The sequence below is a fragment of the Solea solea genome, chromosome 4 (assembly GCF_958295425.1).
Source record: "Solea solea chromosome 4, fSolSol10.1, whole genome shotgun sequence".
Taxonomy (NCBI): Eukaryota; Metazoa; Chordata; class Actinopteri; order Pleuronectiformes; family Soleidae; genus Solea; species Solea solea.
In genome coordinates, this window is record NC_081137.1 from 16,613,182 (window position 1) to 16,636,273 (window position 23,092).

At 39.5% G+C, this 23,092-nt stretch overlaps 1 protein-coding gene and 1 long non-coding RNA gene across 2 annotated transcripts in view; one reads left to right on the forward strand and one right to left on the reverse strand.

Moving 5' to 3' along the window:
- Positions 1-21,241, forward strand: LOC131458896 (uncharacterized). The gene is made up of 3 exons (XR_009240150.1): positions 1-76; positions 2,646-2,726; positions 21,040-21,241. It is a non-coding gene; the product is annotated as an uncharacterized LOC131458896 (long non-coding RNA).
- The window catches only part of wscd1b (WSC domain containing 1b), a 17,790-nt gene continuing 9,140 nt past the window's right edge, over positions 14,443-23,092 (reverse strand). The window contains exons 3-9 of the mRNA XM_058628218.1: positions 22,302-22,416; positions 21,055-21,239; positions 19,109-19,230; positions 18,450-18,591; positions 17,791-17,955; positions 16,495-16,695; positions 14,443-15,549 (exon numbers count right to left, since the gene is read on the reverse strand). Of these exons, the coding sequence (XP_058484201.1) occupies positions 15,197-15,549; positions 16,495-16,695; positions 17,791-17,955; positions 18,450-18,591; positions 19,109-19,230; positions 21,055-21,239; positions 22,302-22,416 (1,283 nt within the window). The 3' untranslated portion in view covers positions 14,443-15,196. The remainder of the gene's footprint in view (positions 15,550-16,494; positions 16,696-17,790; positions 17,956-18,449; positions 18,592-19,108; positions 19,231-21,054; positions 21,240-22,301; positions 22,417-23,092) is intronic.

The following is a 23,092-nucleotide window of genomic DNA, read 5'->3' on the forward strand; positions in this document are numbered from 1 at the left end:
AAAAAAACACGAGTGAAATGTGGAGTCGCGTCACATTAGTGGACTAAACGTCAAATGAAACGTCTCTGCTCAGCTGGTAAGTCAAATAAACGGCTGTGTGTGATGTAAATACATGAAATGTATTGTCTTGTGGAGTTTAAATACACGTAAATACAGGTAAATACAGCGAGCTGGACTTAACTGACATTCACTTGTTTCTGCACAAACTCTGGACACGTCACTGACCAAAACTATATATTTTTTTTTATTATTATGTAGAAGGCATATTCTATATATGGCAGGACTAAGCACAACGTTATTACAATGGACTTGTTTACTTTATTTATTTAGAACCCCATTAGCAGCCACTAAGTTAGCTAGCATCCACTCTTCCTGGGTTCCACATACTGAACATAACACGTCAAACACTTTTTTAGTTAGCTAAGATTTAGTTTGATGTGTATGTGTTGTTAGTAGTCTTTAGAGTGCTTTCGTGGTCAGAATGTATAGATTACATATGTACACATGGCATCTATTGTGGGTCTTTGTTAAACTCAGTAAATACAATTATGTGTCTTGTTTAAAGTACCTAAAAGAGAATTAGCTTTGGTAGAAGTTGAATTCACTTTTGTATTCCTTAAATAAAAGTCTAACAGTATATGACATTTACTGTACGTAAGTATCATAAGTCATTTTTGGATTTAAAATGTACTTAGAAGTAAAAGGAAAAAGTATTGATAATGTTAGGATTGAGCCACAATGGTTGTCTTTCAACTGAAAGGGTGTGGGTTCAATTCCTGGCTCTGCTTGTCTATATGTGTCCTTGAGCGAGACACTTAAACACATGTTGAAGCTTGTGAATGAGTGAATGGCAAAACTGTAGTGTAAAACAGCTCATCAAGACCAAAAAAGCGCTATATAAATACAGACCATTACCAACTCTTGAAATACAAATAACAAAGTAAAGTACAGACACGTGAATTTTGTACTTATGGACAGTAACAAAGTCTTTGTACTTTGTACCTCATCCCACCATTAATAAAGCCCTGAACTTTCCGTTTCAGCGCAATTTTGAGTTCCTCCACTTCACCACACTACATTTCCAGGGGCATGGTTGTATTTAAGTCAACGGCAACATTCATTTTACAGCTATAATTAGATTACAATAATACAACACAGATTACATAAACACAAAATGAACAGGGTCTGTTTTGACTTGTGCTTTGAACCTTTAAGATGGGTTCGTTCAAGTAACACTCGAGGCCAAAAAAGTAGGTTAAAAATAATCCAACATTTTCCATTACAGCAAACATTTTGGCTAAAGTCCAAACCCAAAAGGATTTGGAAATGAATTTGTGCAGTGGAACCTTATTCTGATTGATTTTGTTTCCCTGAACTGCAATAAGTACTGTAGGAAAAGTACAGGTGAAAATAATCACATTACCTACTGCCTGGTGGATCTGACTCTTTTGGTCCCTTGTAATGATTTATTTGTGAGTACAATTACACGTATATACAATGTGTGCGTGCTGGTTCTCTGTCCTGACAAACATGAAATGAACAGATCCAGGCTTCTGTTTAACTTTCACAGTCAGTGGAGAACTTAAGACCTACTGTATAGCCACCATCTGCTTAGTGTTTACTGTACTCAGGGTTCCCACAGGGCCTTGAAATCCTTGAAAGTTTGTGAATTTGAAAAAAACCCACACATTTAAAGGCCCTTGAAAGTTTTTGAAAATCACCCTAAATAGACATAGGTCATTGAAAGTGCTTGAATATTGATAAGAAAGAAGTTTAGTTGATATTTAGGTAAATGTTTGTTATGACACCACCTACTGTTGTATGCCCTGCATTGCTTTATGTAAGTAGACTAGGCCTAGGCAGAACAAACGTCATGTCGAAATGTCTGGGAAATGCAAATTCCAAGATCTCTGGCTCACACAAGAAAATGACAAAGACTGACTTTGACCAAGATCACAAGGACAATCATTAGGCCAGATGTAGAGCGTGCTGCAAATCAATAAAAGAGGACGCCATGGGAGAAGCGACTCTTACAAGTTACCCTCCCATGTTAAGCTGTGTCAGCACGTTCGGTCCTTGAATTTGAGTTATTAGGTCCTGGAAAGTCCTTGAAAGGTCCTCGAATTTGATGTCAACGAAGGTGTGGGAACTCTGACAGGTGCGCTTTTCTAACTGGGACATAAAAAGTGTTTAGTGCAGGCTTTGTTGACTGTTAAATGCCGTCGACAAATTAACCGACATTATAAATATATATATATATATAGATAAAATTAATTCATACAGAATCTTCCACAGCAAAGTTACCAGCTGCTTTACAGAGGTGTTTGTGACATTTCAGTAAAAGAAGAGACAGGAAAATATGGAATAATTAACAATAAACACTTAAAACTTTCACAGACAATACAATTCAAAGTTGTAAACAGATCTAACAGGAGGATAAAAAAAATAATAAAAAGATGTCAATCAAACACAGTCTGCATACACCCACACAAGCAGAATGACAGGAGTATTCAGGTAATAATGAATCTCATTATTTGGTTGTTAGGACAGATGTTCTTTACCGTTACTGTTGCTGGGTCAGGTGGAGATAGTTTCAGCTCAGTAGGCCGTTTTCACAGCAGACATTTTGACATTTGTTTTGGCAGGAAAAGCACGGGGCGACACTGATGACATTAACAATGTCAGGACAGTGAGCTGCAGCGCGTGACAAGATGAAGGATGCAGAAGTAAGTTTCTGCTACACAAATTCATTTCCAGGTCCTTTTCTGTTTGGACTTTAGCCCGAATGTCTGCTGTAATGGAAAATGTTGCATTGTTTTGAGCCTATTTTTGGCCTCGAATGTTACTTGAATTAACCCGTCTTAAAGGCTTCGAGCGCACATCAAAACAGACCCTGTTCATTTGTTTATGTAAATCTGTGTTGTATTATCTTAATCTAATTACAGCTGTAAAATGAATGTTGCAGATGACTACGGTACAACAGTGCCCCTTGAAATGTAGTTTGGTAAAGATATCAAGTGGAAGGGAAACAGTGGAGGAACTTTGCACTGAAAGGGATAGTTCATGTTTTTTTTTTGTTTTTTTTAATGGTTGGATGAGGTACAAGGTATCTTACATGTATCTCCCTGAGCTTAGAAGCATCCAGGAACTAGCAGGCACACTCTCACTGAAAACGCCTCCAGGGATGCCAGAAAAACACATTTTAGCCACTTGTCAAATGCTTCACTAAATAAAATAACAGTATGTTAATACTTTATCTCACCATTAGACCGCCTTTTCTTACTGAAACCTTTGTAAAGCGGCCCCTCTCCCACTCCAAATCATATATTATAATCAGTGTTTGTTTGTGAGGTAAATCTGAATGGCTGTTTTAAAACCCCACTGAAACAAGAGAACACATTTGAACTCACTGTTGGAGGCAACAGTGGATCAGCAACTCCAACGTGCCTTGAAGGCAACTCAGACAAAACACTGATCTGCTCTACTGTTTTTGCTGTGGAGGCAGGAATGACACGCACCGTGTCTCGAATACTTGCACAAACAAAAATAATACCATCTGTGTGTGGAGGTGAGGTGACGGCGTGTGTTAGTCCCCTGAATACTGTCAGTACTTCACAGACTGTCGGGTTTTTTCCTCCCTTTTTTATTCAATATTCATTATCATACAGCAAAAACTTATTTTGTACTTGCCCTATAGGAAATCTACCTCACCTTTACTTCATCAAAAGCAGCAAAGTGAGTGAAAATTGGGATGGAATTGTAACCAGCAGTGTAACCAGAAAGCTGTGTTTCTTTTAAATGTTAAAGCTCAAACTTCAGTGGCAGCCAGTGCTGTCAGAATCAATTAATGACACTGCTCGTACCCACAGAGATCCACCAGTCGGGAACAGTGGCCTGATGCTGGGGTTAGGCAGTAATTCAATATTCTTCAATATAATAAAGGTACAAAATCTATATAATGGTTACATAAACACACTTTGAGACACAAAACCTAATTGCAAAAATGTCACATGTTAAATGTGAAATGTTTCCATGTTTTGTGTCCATAGAGACGTTTTAAATTGGTTAATTAACTCACTAGTCTAAAGTAGTTTTGGGCCGTATTATGCAGCCCTACCTGACAGGCTGCAGTGTTGTGAGAGTGTCACTGTAGATGTTTTTAGAGAGTTGCTTTTTAGGGCTGTAACGATAATTGATTACTAAATTAATCATTAATTTTTTTTTTAATACTTTATTTTTCAAGTTTATGTCTTTGAAATAACTCGGCACAAATGTGTTGACCGGGCGTATCGCTGGCGACACGTTTGGGTTAGCGCTCTTTGCTTCACCGTAATTACGCGCTGGTTTGTGCTATAGTAAAAATTTCTGAAAGCTGAGAACTTGTCTGAGAGATCAGCGTCTTTCCACACACACATAGCATGAATTTTTTTTTTTTTATCAAATATCAAATTTTGAGACAAATACTCGAAAAATTCCATTGGAAGTATGTTTTATACTGGTCAAATTTCTCTGCAAAATCTCTTATTCATGTACAACTACAGTGTTTTTTTTTATAAATAAGCTCAGTTTTTTTTTTCTTGACTTTGAACTATTAATACACTCTGCATTAAATAATGCATTCATTTATAAGTGTTCTGGAAAAATGGGCAAAAGCACTTAAAGGGTTAACAACTTCATAGTTCATAAATGGTCTAAAATGATCAGACTTATATCGATACTGAGTTTGTGATGTCGGTATCGGGCACAAAAAAAGTGGTATTTTCCCATTCCTACTATTTTGATAATCAATTAATCCGTTTGAGAATAATTAATAGAAGCTCTCTGATTTAGCTTCTTAAATTTGAGTATTTTCTGGTTTCTTTGCTCCATATAAGAAAGAAATCATTAAAGCTGAATCATTTTGGTTTGTGGACACAATAAGGCCGTTTGAGAACATTGTTATTTCCAGGTTTTCAACATTTTCTGACACTTTACGGTCCAAACAAGTACTTTAGCTGCAGCCCTAGTTGCTTGATGTAAGAACGTTCAGCCTGATGAAGACGCAGTCCATTAACTTAGTGGTCCATCATCACTGATGTCTTTTCTGAGAGCAGCCTCTACCAAGTCTGGTTCAGAATCAGCATGCGATCGTCAGCACAGGCCCAGTAAGAATGATGTGTGTTCCTGTCACTTCACACTGCCCCGAGTTTTCAGTGAAATGAGAAAGGACAAAGAGCTTTTCCAAGTTGAATCAATCAAGCACTCCACGAAAGCGACAAAGGCTCAATACATCTGCAGTATATGTCTATAAAAACTGACTCCACAGCCTCTTTGCTGTAACATTTGTTAGCCACTAATGACGTGGCCCTATAGAGACTACAGCGTTTATTGAAATACTGCATCTGAAGGTAATTGGATTGTCACCAGAATTTCATATTTCATCGTGGCTTGATGATAAATTGGAAAGGGCTTTGGTGTCACGGAGAGAATGAAGAAAACTAAAATCCTGCTTCCATATATTGAAGGCCATGCATTTCACAACAATTTTAACAAACTGCTTCACTATTTGGTCTCGGCAGTGACCAACATTTTCTTAATAACCATCGTAAAGTTAACAGATGTTTCTTAATTTATTTCAGACACAAATGGATTCTGATCAGTCTAAAAATGTGGACATCTGTTCCAAAAACATATTTGGCACATACAAGATCCCATACCATTAGACTTATAGACCTTTGTGATTTCACTTACTGCCAAGTTTCCAGTGTACACTATTGACACTAACATAGGAATTTTTAGTTTGCATATTAACATGTTGATATTATTTTTATTTTTTGCAACCACCTGGAGTTTAAGGCTAGTGTTGCTGCCCCACAGGTGAGTGATTATATTAGTTTGACTTTATCTCTTCAGAGATGTCTACTTAAGTGAATAATTCATGTTTTGCATTTTTATGTAAGAAGGGAAATATCACAAATATCAACAGTTGTGTTGTGTCGGTGTGGAGCAGCAGTTTAGCTTAGAATAGGAGAGGTGAAAGGTCAGACTGTAGGAATGTGGAGGATTAATTTTATGAAATAGGTATGGAAGTTATTTGAAGGTATACAGGACTTTTCCACACTTTAATCCTACTGAGGGCTGATGGGAATTCAGAGTAAAAGGCCAAGGTGTTAGTTTGAGTTATTTGAAAGTGTGTGTGTGTGTGTGTGGGGGTGTCTGATATCCAGCTCACTGGAAGAAGAGTGTACAGCTCAGCGGCCGGTCAGACATGTCATCATCAAAGTATGATAGTGGCAGTCCAGCTGGGAGATGATACTTGAAGCTACAACACCGAGGATCTAGTCAGACGGTTTTATGACCTATTTCTCTTCTCTTTGGCTCAGGCTGTCTGCACAGCACCTGCTGATTTATATACACAACATAAAAGAAACAATAAAAAGAAAGGTGGGGTTGCTGGGGCATGGTTGCATCTAACAACACGCCATCATCTCTCTCTACAACCCCTGGCTCTGTTGGTCCTAAAGCCTGGCTTTGCTGTGGCTGTCATATTTTTCAACGAGGCTCATATTTCTGACAAAGGGCCGGTTCAGACAGAAGCTGTAACATATTAGTCCTTTTTCTTATATACGTTTAAAACCAGTGCTTTCATTTTTGCGGTTCGACACAGTTATGGGCAAACGGAGCAGGTGGAGAATCGAAGATACAGCAGCTCCTGCTGATGACAGGAGAGGAAGTGAGATGGCTGCAGTGGATTCGTATTGAATAGTAATTCAGGTATCTCAAAATCAGAGCTGTGTGAAGAAAAAAAAATCTATGTGGCAGAATGTTGTGAGGTCCATCTGACCTATGTGTGTATCACTTCAGATGTGGCACCAAATGCTGTGCTGGTAGTTTTGTAGGGATGCAAGTAATGATTATTTTTGGTCTGTAAAAGTGTTGATCCGTGTTTACCAAACCTGGAAATGATGATGTTCTCACATGTCTTGTTTTGTCCACAAACCAAAATTATTCAGTTTTAATGATTTATTTGTTATATGAAGCAAAGAAACCATTCACATTTAAGAAGCTGAAAATTATTGGTAAAAAACACTCTAAGGTGCAGTGTGGAATCAAGCCAGTGGGTGGCAGCTGAGGTCACTTTACATTATGCTGCAGTGCATAATTATTTCAAACGTGCACTAATGTTCAAAGTTTATAAAGCAGCTTTTATGGTCAATTCTGAGAAATGTACTTTTTGCTTCTATAAACTAGAACTGTGGCCACTGCAAATGTTTACTCACTGTTTACTCATTCAAACCACTGATGTGCTGATTTGTGTGTTTTAAAGCAGCTCAAAGAAACTGGTCAGAGGAGTCGTTGTATTTTGTCTTTCCATAGACCACAATGTCAAGCTCTTTAAGTGCGATCAAGGGTAAAGGGTTAAGACACTCTAAACTAAACAGTCCCTGCCGGTTTCACACACCAGGCATCACTACTTCATGTCTCCTCGCGTTAGTACATGATTGTCTTTGAAATATTTTGATGATCACAGAATCGATGTATTGTGAGGTTATTGGTGTCGTGGCCATGTATCATGTATCGTACCCCGTGATTCCCACCCCTAATGCCTACAGACATCCAGCTAATATGAGGGTCTCCTCTAACTCTTCTCAGTGTTAAAACTATCAATGACAGTCACACAAACGCTATGTAAAAAAACTATGTAAAAGTGTGCTTGGCTACAGGAGGCAAACACAGAATGGAAATAAATTGATGTTTTGTCAGTGGAACACTTAGGTATGTGTGACAGTAATACACTGAGGCAGTGGGTATTGCATGGATATTGGAGCAAAGTGTTCCACACGCATTTTCAGATATGTAAAGTATCTATCTGGCCGAGTCAATTTGAATTATATAAAAGCAGAGACAGAGAGAGCAGGAGGAAAGAGAACATAACTCAGTAATAACTATAATAATATTGATTGTAGCAGTGGGTGTTAAAAAGGAGCACAGCAGTCACAAATGCAGGAATGCCCGCAGAAAGTAATACATGGAGAGAGACGAGAAAGCACAAAACTACAGGAGAGTGCATTAGCGGGACGTGAGTGCAAAGGAGGAGGAGGAGAGAATAGGAGTTTTCAGACAAGCCTCAGCCAGCCCTAAGGCTTTGTCAAAGAGGAAAAGTTTGGAGTTTTATCTGAAATGTGGAAACAAACACAAACTGGAAGAATTATCTCACAGGAGATGGCCACTCAGGGATTTTAAAAGATGGGGAGGATTCTAAATTCTGTTCAGGATTTTACAGAGAGCCAAAGCTGAGAAGCTAATAAAGTCGAAATATGATTTAAAAAGAAAAGTTTCTGTCAGTACTGGTACTGCAGCACTTTGGATCAACTGTTGTTGGCCCTAAAACCACAGACATGTACAAGTTTACTGCATCTTTATGACACCGGGAGGACGATGATGATGGTGCAGTGTCTGTGAAAAAAAAAAAAAGGCTTTCCTCTAGTTTTATGTGGGAAAGACAAATGCTGATCCAAGATAATTCTGAGCTATTGCTGCTGAAGGCAGTAACTAGCATTTATCAAGTGTTTCTGATGACTTCAGTTTTACACTGTGTTGTTATGTTTTCATGGTACCACTGCCGTTTCTACAGGGTTATGGAATTAAATGTGTGTCAATATTTTTTCAGACAACACTTTTCACGAAGCAAGCAACACTTTTTAAGAAGCAAACAAATTGGCTACTGAGTTTTGGAGTGACCGCTCAATGAACCGGACGTAGAGCTGTTTCTCCAAAACTCAGTAGCCAATCAGCAGGCAGCTTCCTAAGACCCTCCCATGGTCAGAATCGCAAACAAAAAACCCACAGCGCAAATAACAAATCAGGGAGCACAAACGCAAACAAAATTCTGATCATTTCAAACAAAAAGTGTGTTTTCAAACAAATAAATGCAATATTATTCAATCAATATTTTATTTGCAATTTGTGTATTTTGGTTTTGTGGTTCATATTTGTTGATATAAGTGTTGCTTGCTTTGTGAAAAGTGTTGTTTGAAAATATTGACACAAATCTTAATTCCATATAGGGTGAGTAGTAGTAGTAATAGTAGTAGTAGTAGTAGTAGAGTAGTCGGCACTGGAGTCAATTTAATAATCAAGTGAGGAGTCTCTGCCTCACGGTCGACCAACAGTCCTGTATTGATTACGCTAGCTCTAATTTGTCCCGGTGACACGGAGTTGACCTGCGTTGCCCTCAAGTTCATATGAATTCACAAGAAACAATAATTACAGTGGGAATATCGCTTTAGTTTTAATGATCTCAGTGATGGAGCTGCTGGTCAACACGCACAGCAACATGTTTTTAATCTCTTTTCAGTGTTTGATTGCTTGCTCTTTTTTTTTTCTAATTAAACTCCCAAGACAGAACAGAGGGACGTCACCTTCACATCTGACATATAATTACCATTCACTCTGCTCGGTGTGGTGAGAATTATGATTAACACTGAAGTTGATTACTGTCAAACAATACCATTGAATCAAACTGATGCTAGCAGAGGCAGTAATAGTTAAATAATGTAATATTAGTGATAGTAGTAGCTGATACATGTGTTGTGATTATGATATTTGAAGCAGTTTCACAAATGTATGTTGTCTACTATTAAGTGACATAATAAAGTCGGTGTGATTCATGCTACATAGTAGCACATATTGATCATCAATTCACACTAAATACCAGGGCTCCAACTAACAATTATTATTTTTTTTTACCATTGATTATCAGTCAGTTATTTCCTTGATTAATTATAGATTTTTCCCAAACCGTCGAATTGGTGAGGTCTTTGAATGTTTAATTTTGTTCACAGACCAAAGATTAAAAACTAAATTAAAAACTGTGTCCAAGTCGAGGGCCAGACGAGGTCAAATAATATAAAATTCTGAGTGAAACAAGCTTGTAGATTAAACAGAGAAACATTTTTGAAATTAAAGATGTGACAAAATATTCCAAGATACCTTTTTCATAAAATAAAATTAATTGATTCACCCACAGAATAGTATCAGAGCGGCTAAATATCAACATTGGACGGCTGTTTCAAAGTCATATACACTCACGAAAGAACATGAATGTAGCAGAGCAGCAAATATTGTTGAAATGTATGAATGATTTTTACATTGAAAACAGCAATATAATATTAATGCAATTTCCATTTGTCTTAAACTGATTTCCTGTGCTGTATTCCAGCACGTATAGGCCTGTAGGTTATGTGTATCCAATAACTTAAGCTAAAAGAGAGGGAGCAAAATATTGTTGAAAGCCTGAGCCCCCTTATAACCCCCCTCTGGGTCTGGCTCTGTGTTTTCAAATTCTATGTTTCTTCGTGGCCAAGGTTACTTAATGTGTCGCCCTAATAAGTGTGTCAATGGAGCAGGACACATATCTCACGGGTCCAAATACAATTGTGTGGCTGGCTGGATTTGGCCCGCGGGCCTTGAGTTGAGTTGAGTTTGCTCAGACAGCACACATACCTACTCCATACCTACTCCAACATTGAAGTCTTTTTTAACACGATGAAAGCGTTAAAAATTCTGTGAAAGAAAGTGAAAAATAAATTTCTATATCACTGGATCTGATCTAATTGGATCTGTTTAAAAAAAGTTAAAGGGTTTTTCCTGTGGGCTGTAACCACCCTCCCACCAAGTTTTAAGAAAAAAAAAAAAGATTTTGAGTCATCATGCTGTGAGACAGACAAACAGACAGCTTCTCGTTAGATGTAACAGATGTGACAAACTGGAAATTGTGAGCTTTGGAAGTACAAAACAGTTAAAAGATGCCAACATGGTCTAAAGACATGAGCAGAGCAGCTGAATTGGGTTTTGTTACCTTTCACACACCCGCATTATCTATCTATAATCTATAATCTATAAATGCAAGGACTGTCTGTCTGTTGATCGCACAACTGTCCAAAGACTCACTTCACAGGCTTCAAACTTGGCAGGTGACTTACTGAGGGCACCAGTGTGTGCAGTACTAAATTAACATAGTTAAAACGATGCACTAGTTAATCTAAAAACAGCTATGACAGTGTTGTGATGACAGTACATTTATAGATTTGGTTGTAGTACTTGGTAGTACTTTTCTATATATACATTTTCCTCAGATTCAGTTATTGAAGACATCCTCTAATATTAGTCACACTTTTCAATGTTCTCCCCCTACTCATCATCACAAACTGGGAAAAGAAAACCCAGTTTCAAATGCAACCAAATGATAGTCATGTTGTTGTGATCATTTGTAATCTTTGTTAATATAATTGTAAGAAAATATAGACGCTCTTTTAAGTGATGAAGTGCGAGAGCCCATCAGAAAAAAAAACTGATTCCAAATTCCGTCTAGTCCTCATTAGAGACATCAGCAGCTGTTATCTGTTTTCTCCCAGCATGCACTGTGTTTGATTTTTCTGAGAGTGAAGGACTCCCAGGACTGATCACTCAGTTTCTCATTTTGCTGTTTTAATTTGAGCCCGCAGTTTGAGGCAGAGCGGGCTGAAGTGACCGCATTTCATAAAACTGATGAATGCGGTTGCACTGACAGATGACCACATTAATTTCAAGCGCCACTGTCCACCTAATCACACATGAGGGACAGGCTGATTAATGTGTCGCACTAAATGATTACAAAACCTAAAAAAGCCTGCAGGCTGCAGTTCAGTCTCTGCTCTGCAACAAAGCTGAATGAATCAGGCGTTAAAACACAGACACTTTTTAGGCTTTTGTCATCAGACAAGTGCTTCCGCTGTGAGTATTAGCTTAATTTGATGATGAGAGATGTGGGAAAACAAAAGAACAAGATAAAAATGCAGTCATTAATGCACTAATTTTGTACCTGCAGTATAAAGCAATTCCAGTTTACCCTGAATTAAAAAAAAACATGGTAAATACTGGGTGAACCTTGTGGGGTGAGAATAACTTATCATAACATGTTTTGATTACATGATATACCAGCTTTGATCACCGGGTGGCACTGTCACCTAGCAACCACTAGTTTGAGATGTAGCACCCTTAAATATAATAGTAAACAGACGTTGCTTATGACTTTGCATATTTTAAAATACCACATTTTACTTATAAAACTGTAGATTTTGTACTTTTTATCATTTTTATATTATTTATTATAACTCCTGAGCCACAGAGGATGCAGAACGCCAATATCAATGCCCAATATCATTGGTTTTATTTTGACATTGATCACTTTAGGTTCATTACACCTGCATTTCACATGGAGTTTTGCAGGGGTCATAACAGATTATCTACTACAATCAAAGCCGCTACCCCCCCCCCCCCACACTCTTTATCCTCCGTTCAAAATGCAATGAAAGCCTTATTAGTATTGACATTGTGTGTCCTCTGAGATTTCCTATGAGCTGTCATTCAGGGAAGAAACACGATTTCTGTCCATGTGACAGACAGATAGAGTCTACCTGAACCATATCTGTAGTCTGGTGTCATCCTTCAATTCTGTACTAAACCTTAGAGTCAACTGTGTAGTCTCAGTAGAAGAGTCATTAGAATAAGAGGTCAGTAAAGCGTCATTCTGACGTCACATCCTGTCGAAACAGATGGAGTCTGATAACCTAATATGTCCCAGACTCATACGTCACAGAATTTTAGATTAAATACTGCATTTGTGTACTTATACACCCATCAACCAAAGGGCAACAGTATTGTTTATATGTAATCTTGTTTCTGTCCATCTGGCAAAGTGGTCATTTTCATTTTAGCTTGATTTTGGGAGGCAACAAGCCAACATATCTGTCTATGTGGAGCCAATCAAAGGCCCCACAAAACACCATCAATAAACAAATGCATTCTGTTCATCAAATACAAAACATACCAACAGGCTAACAGAATATGTTTTCTTGTAGTTGAGCAGAGCTGTTTGAACAAACTCTGACAGTCACTTGACAAGAGAAAGACAATGTTGTTTCTAGCAAGTCCATAATGGCCGTTCAATTAGCTCTGCTTTGCTTAATCTACAGCAGGTGTCAATGGACTCATAGCGCAGCCTTTTGTTTGCGAAAGGGCAAGTTGCTGTTGGAAATTTGTCAGGAAATCCTCTGCATAATAGGCATTTTTAATCGGTTTTCCGAATGGACTCGCAGTGAATACAGAACAATGGTGACAAGATGTAAAGCGTTGGTTGATAGAATGTTACATACATAAAAAAAATACTATGAACGAGTGTCGTGTGTGGAGGTAATGTAGCCTATGTAAAGTGCAGTATATCGGGTATATGGGGGTGGCTGGTGCACTGTGTATAAAGTGAGATATGTAAATAGTTCCTTATTTTATTATCTGGCAATATAAGTTGGCAACCCTAGTCCTATGAGATTGACATGATATAATAAACTTTAACTCCATTTTTCGGTGTGTCTGCCAGCTAAATGAGTTGGCACTCTGTCCACCACCATCTTGTTCAACATGATTATTACACTGGACCTTTGCTTTTGCAATAATCATGTCAATGAGCATAGGTCTCTTGATTATAACACCAGTGGTGCAGCAGCACAGACTTGCATTGCATCTGACGCACGTGTGTGCGTGTGTGTGTGTGTGTGTATGTGTGTTATGAGAACCAGCTAAGGGTTAAGAATCCGCTCATCCATCCAGGAATCGCGGCCGCTTCTGGGGATTGAATTTTGGTTTGACATTAAATCTTGACATTTGTAGCTCGAGGAAGACATTAACCTTGTGGCTTGTAGCTGAAATCGCAGGTTTGTTGCGTTTCTGTCACAGAATGTAATGAAAACCTGTTCAGTCTCGTACAAACAGCCTCGCAATGAATCCCGCCTTTATGAAACTGTTCCTTTTTTTTAATTATTGATTTAGCTTTGGTTTGTTTACTATGTTGCGCTGCAATTTCTTCAAGCCTCCTTAATATTTTGTATAATATAACCTGATGTGCTGAAACTCTCTCAATCACAATTTGAAAATCGGTACTTAAAAGCGTAATTATTGTACTCTTCTCTTTTGTTGTTGCTAATCTTATTCGTTATCTTATTTAAGCATTATTGAGTCTTGACACGTCATTAAGAATTTCAAAGAATTCTGCCTTTTTCTTATGGTCTTGTCATCATCTTTTTTCTTTCAATTATGGTGGATGAAATCAGATTAAAGTGTTGAAGTGTGTTTTACTGCAATATTTGCAATTCAGCATCAGGGGGCACTGTTATTCCTGTGAAGGAATACATATATATGTATGTATGTATGTATGTATGTATGCATGTATATCTAAAAAAAAAGTCAGAGCTGAGTTCTATAATTAGGTTTAAACTGTATTACTCTTGTATACTCAATGTATTCTTTCTTAATGTTCTTGTTTTTGTGGCGAGTGAATGCAGCAAATATCGTCAGAGACCAAAGGCTGAGACGGTGCTTTGTGCCTTAGCACGCTCCATAAAAGTGAAAAATCAACGCAAGTCAATGTAAATGTACTTCCTTTAATTCAAACTGAACTGGTGTAATAAAATAAGGAGGTCATAAATGAAACACCTTGGATCAGATCCACTGCAATCAACATATTTTTGCTCATGTACAGTTTGAATAGAGAGTCCAGACATAATTCCCACTTTAAGGCTTTCATCCGTCACAACCATGACACGTAGCAAGCACTGGCTTCCTCCATAAACACTGTACCGTCAGAGTCATTCTTCTGTGTCCATCATCTGTGTTAGTATGATAGGTCGTTCTTATTAACACGCTCGTCTGCTAGAAACATAATACGTACTAAAGTGAATTTGTAAAGAGTCACAGAAAAAAAAAAAAAGAAAAACCCTTCTTAACCAAAATGAGTCCAACCAGGATTCACACTCACATTTGTACAGTCAGACACTTTGCTGGATAATCCCGACGCTGCAGTCCAACAAATCTTGTCAAATCCTGTCTGGGATATTTGTCATCTTTGCCGCTCGCAGAGAGGCAGTTCCCGGCCGCGAGGCTTTCATCACTGTTCGCCATTGGATCGCACAATGAATTGTCGTATTTTCTCCCGTGACCTCTGCTGCGTTTCCATGACACCACAGCCAAACACAATGTGCCTGGCTTATCAAACAGTCAGGTGGTCCACTTTCCATCAGCCAGTGTGTGTGCGTGCGTGTGTGTGTGTGTGTGTCTGTTCCCCACAGAGCACTCACTAAAGAACTGTCCTGCTGCACCAGGCATGAGTAACCTTTTCAGATCATCATCTGGGGAGGTACTCCTGTGGAAGTCCACTAAAGTTCCTGTTCTGCAGAGCCTGGTCAACGCTATGGATAAAGGAGTCAATCATGTGTCTCATGTCAGGGGTGAAGGGGTCAAAGGAGGGCTGCTGGGTCCCCGAGCGTTTGAAATGCCCGTCCTGGTTGCTCTGGGCACAAAGCAGCCTCTCCTCTGTCATAGTGACATTTAGGAACGCAGTGATGAGACGGAGCTGAGGGAGAAGAGCTCTCTGAAGCTCCTCGTAATGCACCACCAATAGACGGCGTCCAAATTTCAGCCAGCTCAGTGCGTGGGACGCCCACCAGGGGGCATAGCTGGAGACGAATTCTGGCCAGTCTGCAGGTGAAAGAGAGTAAATTGAGCAAATTGTGACGTGGTGACGGTGATTATTTCTAGTAAACCTTGTGTATGGTTAATGTCAAAGATTTGTGTTTACGTAAGAGTTCATAATTAGATTTCTAAAACACTTTTTTTTTTATCTTATTTGTTGAAATCCTCTTCATATCCCCGTAGCTTAAAGTGGTGTCGGCGTCTGTGTCTGTATCTCTTGCAATACCTTTACTTCTTTTTGGGGAGGGTCACCAATTGCAACATTTTTTTTTTAAAGCCTTTTACTTGATATTTATTCAATAACACATGCATTAAATTCAGTCACAATTCATTCATCAGACATACAGTCTGCTGGAAATGTCATGTGTTACAGAAATGGCAGTACAACAAGCAATAAACTACCATAACTATGTTAATTTTTTAGTGTTTTCTACATGGATTCAGATATGATGTCAGTAACACTGAAGCTGTCATCGCAGAATGAGGATTACAGACTGATATTACAACTTAAAGGGGCATAATAACTAATCTACAGCTGCTACATGAATAAAATCAACATAATATTCATGGGAAATGACTTTAGATCGATCTATAATCACATACAGTCAACAGTGTCACCAAAATAGTTCCCAAAGGAAGCTTTTATGATTGGTACTCTGTGTTTCCTCTTAGCATTCGTGTTTCTAAACATATTTTGTTGTCTCGTTGTATCTTCAGCAGTTCAGATAAGCTGTTAACCTCTGTTAAAGATGCTGATTTTAATGTTTTAAGAACATACAGTGTATTTACCATATGTTACAGCTCAGTGCAGGCTTCACATAAATACCCTGAGGTCCACTATAGCTGTAACATCAGGAGCAGGACATTATTCAGCAATAAGTACAGCATCTGTCTGCAGAGCCGTAAAGCACTGAACCATTATGTCTGCGCGTGGATTGCGGACTGCGTTACCTTTACTCTTCCACTGTGTGTCTGTGGCGTGTCCCAAGTGTCCGGCGCACTTGCGATTGAATTCGGCCATGAGGGAGCGATAAGGGTTTCGAATCAGCAGGATGCCAGAATCGAACATCTCAATCTCCTTCTGACCGCTCTCGTGGGTCTTTACGCAGATGCTGCGGCCGCTCTTCCAGTAATCCTTCTCACCTTTGAAGCCTGGCACCGATGAATAAATAAATGGACAGGGTCAGCTGCATGGCAACTCACTCAAACACTCATTTGTGGGCGAGGATTTCAGAGTTCCACTTTTGCATTTCTGCAAACCACATATACAGTATGTCTGAACCAGAATTATATGTTTGTTTGTTTTTTTTACAAATGTACAGACCTGAATCAACATGATTTTAACCACTTGTAGCTGAAAAGAGGAAATGGAGATGACAGATTTAGCATCTCCTTGGGGCTACAAAAACATCTCCATTAAAAACATGTTGTGTTGCACCATAAAACACATTGACATCTTGCCTGGAACATACACTGTATGAACTCCTGTTGTGAAGCTTCGCAAAATTGCCATTTGAATGGTGTCATGTCAGTTTTTGAAACTGGAATTTCACCGATGCAGTCACACTGGTGTGCAGTGCTTTATCGTCTATTTTGAGGAGCTAAAACTCAGTTAATCGATTTATAAATGTATCATCAACTATTTTGATAATCGATTAATCGGTTTGAAGCTTTTTTCATGATTAAGACAAGATTTCTGATTGTTTCAGCTTCTTAAATGGGAATATTCTCTATTCTTTGCTCCATATAGCAAAGAAATCGTTCAAAACTGAATCATTTTGGTTTGTGGACAGTACAAGCCATTTGAGAACATCATTTCCAGGTTTAACAAACATTTTTTTACAGCTTAATCGATTATGGGAATCATCATTAGTTGCAGCTCTTATGTAGAGATTAGCTCCTCTGGAAAACGTTTACCGATGATATACAGTAAATCAAGGGCGAAGTAGGCTAATTCTCTAATAGATGATCAAACAACAACAAACAGCAGAGTCGCCCATGGTGGAAACCCGCAGGCTACTTCCATTTTTCTGTACAAAATATAGTCTGAAAACATCGTCTGCTGCTTTCTCGCAGATGTCATGCTGTGTTACATGCCGCCATAATCTATAGACGTGTGCATATGATACTTCTTCTAATTTTGCCAATATGTCACAAACATTTTATCTGTACTGGTTTGCAGAAAGGAATAATGGCAACGTTTTCATTCCTGTTAAACCAGGATGCGCAGTGCCCTTCACAGCTCACCTCTGTTGTACAACATGCCATCGAAATAGAAGCTGCCAGTGTAGTAGCCGGTCACAAGCTCGATGAGATGCCGTACCCAGGTGTTGCCTGCACCAGGAAAACTCGACAGAGCCACCAGGGAGCTGGATCTCTGAGGCAGAAACATTCTCTCTTTGCACCTGGAGTCTAGAGGGACAGCGTTTTGTTTCCCTGTCAGTTTCAGTTACATATATTTACACAAGATCAGAATTACCACGGTGCGGATTAATTTTCGGGACAAAGGTGACGCAGAACTAAGAGTAGAGGATCGGAGGATAAGAGTTGAGAAAGCTGCAGTCCGATCCGAGTCTGAGATGAACACTGCTTACAAGGCAATTTCATCCTCAGTCATGCACTAAGTCCTCTTGCTCGCCAGAAAATGGCACAGGATTCACTGACGGTGTCGGCGAATGGAATCATTTAGAGTATGTTGTTTTTACGGGGCCATTTTACAGGAGACAAGAGATGCTGCAACTTTAACTGCAGAGTGCGTGTGTGTGTGATCTGTAAAAAAATCCTGACAAAGCAGAAGGGGGGGGGGGTCTGATTAAAACAGAGGCACGGTCTGGTAATTATTACACTATCAGAACGGGACGCGGTTAGAATTTTAAACATGCGGACGATTGACACAAATTTCTCACCAAGCACGGGCGTGTGATACACCAGGTAGTGGTCGTGCTCGGTGGAGTTGCTGGTGTCGTTGAGAGTGGAGTTGAGCGTGAGCACCGGTGACATCCATGTACAGAAACAGTGAGGCTTCTTGAACACAGCCAGAGGAAGCTCCTGCAAAACCAAAAACAACAAATGTTATTTATATAATTCACCTTTCTTTCCAAAATGTGTCCCCTCACTTCATTTTTTTAAATTTGTGCGCAACAATTTTTGTCCCTTTTCCAGTTTTTTTTTTGAAGGTCAGAACGCTCAATGTGAAAGCACAAGGACAAATACTGCAGTGGAAGGGAAAAAAATGACTAAAAGTTATGCATAGTCACTCAGACATACAGCACACACGCACGCACGGCAGTGTGCAAATTAATTACATTGCGGTTGCCACCATATGATGCAACATTCCTACTACCAGCCATTTCTCTTTTTAGATAGAGACACAGCTGCTTCAGTTAGGTCTGAGTGCAGCATCCGGACTACTTCTAATTAGAGGCACATTAAACCTTAAATATTCAGCAAAATTCAAGGAGCTCTGTGAACCCACGTGCGATCTCCTGGGAGCTTGGAAGGAGAGCCACGAGATTGTGCAATATTCGGATGAGGTGCTCTGTAATTTCGGAGAAGTTATTCAAACCTTATCGGTGCAGGTCTCGATGCAGGACTGCGTCGTTGCGTTGGGCTGCGAGACGGAGACGGGGAAGGTGTCGACGGTGCTCTTTGGCAACTTGAAGCAGCCGCGGTAGTGAACGTTTCTGACTGGAGAGAGAGAAATAAATGAGGGAATAGCTGCATGAAAGATAGTAGTAAAGTGAAGTTGGAGTCAGTTTATTTGGTCAGAAACGACTTACTTGGAAATAAGATGTCAGATGTTTTAAAAAACAGCAACCTGTACAATGGTTTCAGGGTCAAATTGAAATAACCAGCCAGTCTTAAGTATTCCGGCCTGTAATATATTCATGCACTTGACTGAATTTGAGTATATAATACATTCAAAATTCAGCTGCAAACCTCCTGAGACACACACACAACCATCCAATCATGAATATTAATACCATATATGAAATAAAGTCCCTCCATAATAGATTTGACCTTGCCAACAACAAGAATGGAATGCATAAAGCAAACATGTTCGTGGATCGTCGGCGTTTTCATGATGAAATCTCGAGAGAAAGTGAAATAATAATAAAAATGTATATCTGGAATTCAAATCGCATAGCAGTACATCTTTACCTGAACTATACTTTCAGATAAACCATTATAGTATATTGAAACGCGGCACATCACAACCTCTATGCTTCGTGCAAAATGAACAAGCGGGCGTTGTGTGTATCCTCCGAAGTGCTCCACAGTCACTGCCTCAGATTATTCTTCACTGAGAAATGTTTCAGCAAATGTCATAAATCAAACCGAAGGCTACACTAAGCGCGGTTTTATGCAAATATATGCGTTGCTTAGTCAATCAATATACCATGCGTCCTCATTGCATAATTATTTTTCATGTTTATATATCATATATGCAGTATACACACACACATACAGGATACATGTAATTATGGAGTTCCCACAATAAGGAAACTGCTGCAGCAGCCTGTTTTACCACATCTTCTTTTTATTGTTATTAAACTGACGTGACATTTACACTGACTACATTTTCCAGTTACATTTATGATAAAAAAAAAAAAAAAGAATCCCAGCTAATGTTGCAATTGTGCAGCAGTTGCTGTAAAAACCTGCTGACACCATCTCACATTTTGTTTGACCTTTGTTTGACTCCTTTTCTGGAGTTTTTCAGATGCATGTTAGCCTGATATGGTGACTGTCAGCATGGATGGGGGGGCCAGTGAGCATCTAGTCTGTACATTCGGTTAAGTGAAAATGTGGGGGAAAAAAGAGCTTAAAATGATGGCATGATTTGTCCTTCATGATAAATCGATGGCAATTTTTGTGGTGATATTTCACAGAATTTCAAAATAAAAGCATTTTGTTGATATGGAAATGATGTATAGTTTACAATAAGAAGGTACTTATGCTTATAATAGAAACAACGTACAGAAATAACATGATATTAGGTGGCAGTGGCCAGTTTGAGACCTCTGATTTAGAGTGCCCAATTCACCTCTGCATGTTTTTGCAAACTCCACACAGAAAGGCCCTCTTATGCAGTATTTGGGAATTTTACCAAATTGGGAAACGCGCACACACACAGAGTGTGTTTTTCATAAAAACAAAGAATAATAACTGTTGCTATGAATTAATAATAACAATAAGTGACAAAGGGATGCTATGTATTTTTAATTGTTGCTAACATATGCTCTAGTGATTCTGGCAGCAGGACATAGGTTATGTTTGCAGGACTGTGTCAGAATAAACTCCTTTGTCCTGGATCATTGTGATGAAAGAACACGACACTTAGTGCAACAGTGAAGCTCAAATGATTTTGGTTTGACAGGTGATCTTTATGTGAGTTGTGGATCTTATAAGCGATGCAGACTTGTTACTTTTTTAAGAGGCACAGAGCATTGAAGTTATTTCTCCAGAGAAAAACAATCTCATTTCTTCCCCTAGGGGAGGTTGACTTACATTTTCTGTGACCTGGCAGCTGCTCCTCCACCTTGTAAATGGAGAGTCGACCCACACCGCCACACGGTGACCCTCTCTCACCCCGACACACCAGACTACAATCCTCCTCGGGAGCCCGCGCACTACTGATGCGATTCCCGCAGTGGCATTCAGCTCCAAACTCCAGACCTGCAAACTGGTAACCACTAACACACACACACACACACACACACACTGTTATTGATGTAGCCATGGGCAGTCCATAACCTGAAGCTATTGCCTCAGGCTAAACCATCCCTTAGGACATCAGTTAACATTTCAATTTTTATCAATTAGCTCAAACTTCCAGGCATTTAATCAACAGAATGCTCCGTCTCCCTGTGATATTTGTCAGTACTTTACCCCCTGCACTCATCTGACCATGTAATGCCTTTTCCCAGCTGAACTGCAGTCACCTCTGATCTGTACTTTACATATCAAAGCTGTTGTGACTCATCCCTCTCTTCCCCTGCCTCTCCGGGAAGAGATAGAGACCTCATCAAAATTGACCTTTTCATATATGTCCTTTTGAAGCTTCCTCGTAAATTGCCTTGACTTTTAACTTTTTCTCATCGCTGTAATTGGCCCGCTCAGGTAACGAGCACGGTTGATTTTCATGTGGATGGGCGGGGGTTGGGTATGTGGGAGGTTAATGCTCAGTGGGCTTGAGATGTGAGCACCGACTCTCAGTCTGACTGCGTCCATATGTGCTCTGCTGCGCTGCTTCAGTGGGGGCTACACTGCTTTCTTTTCGCCGCTAACATACAATAATTCAAGTGGATGAGTTTGCGCTCAAAAGTCCCCCACCCACCCGCCCACCCGCCAGTCTGTCCACATCTGGCAGGTTTAAGGGGTCACGTCAATGCTGCTAACTCAGCTCACACTGACCCAATAAGAGATTATCACACCGCAGCCACAGGGAAGCACACATTTAGCCACTGATTTATTCAGCAACTGCTGTAGTCAGCTCATTAGGCTTTCTGACACACACAAACCCACCTCTCCCTCCTTCCTTCTTCTGCAACAGATCAAGCCTTCTGTCCGGGCCTGCTCCTCACTCACTCTCCCCTTTCTCACTCCCCCTCATCTTTTACTGTCACCCAGCCACCTGGCTCTCCACTGCCTCCAAACACAGGAGGCATTCATGGAGGAGACCAAGATCCAAAGCATTTACTCAAACAGCAGGCCTTCTGTGGTCCCTTCACAGAGACATGCCACAAACGCATTACCTTTCTGAGCAGGTGTCCTGACACAGAGAACTGGTCATTTTGCGCAGGTCATAGAGCATGGTTCCTCCCAGGGCTCGATCACTGGCATTGTGCAGAAAGCAACCCATGTAGGTTCCTGCGTGTGTCATACAAAAAGAGAGAATGCAGTCAGTTTGAAAATATGTCTGACGTGTGAGAGATTGCTTCATTTGTTTTTTACGGCTGTGAATGATTAGTTGTCGATGAGAATACTTGAGGATTGATCAAAAATGGAAGTAGTTATTGGTTGTGGCGCCATTACATGGTCACACCAAATAATACAGGTTTGCTCTTTAAAGGAATACTTCACCGATTTGCATTTAGCTTTGTATTACTAGAATAGGGGTATTATTTTTTCAAAAATACTACCTCTATTCTAGTAACACAAAGCTAAATGCAAGTATTCCTTCAAGTTAGATTGTTTACATTTTTCTCAAATAGAAATGGTTGACTGTAATAAAAAACAGAAGAAATGTGTTTTTTGTTACACATGTTAAATTGAGAATCTTCTTTCTTCTTCTTTCACACTCACAAATTAGCAGGTATGTTTGGATTTGTGAATCTGGCTAAACCCAGAAGATTCAATTAACACCAATCCCTGGTGCTGCACTGTTGTTCTGCCTCTAACTGGCAGAACAACAGTGGTTGTTCATCCCTGCATGAAATGTGACGGGACATGCGCGACAGAAACAAAAATGTCGGAGGAAGAAGAAAACAACAACACCGGGGGTCTCTGCATGTGACAGTGTCATTTATGGTGGTTACTTTTTGTA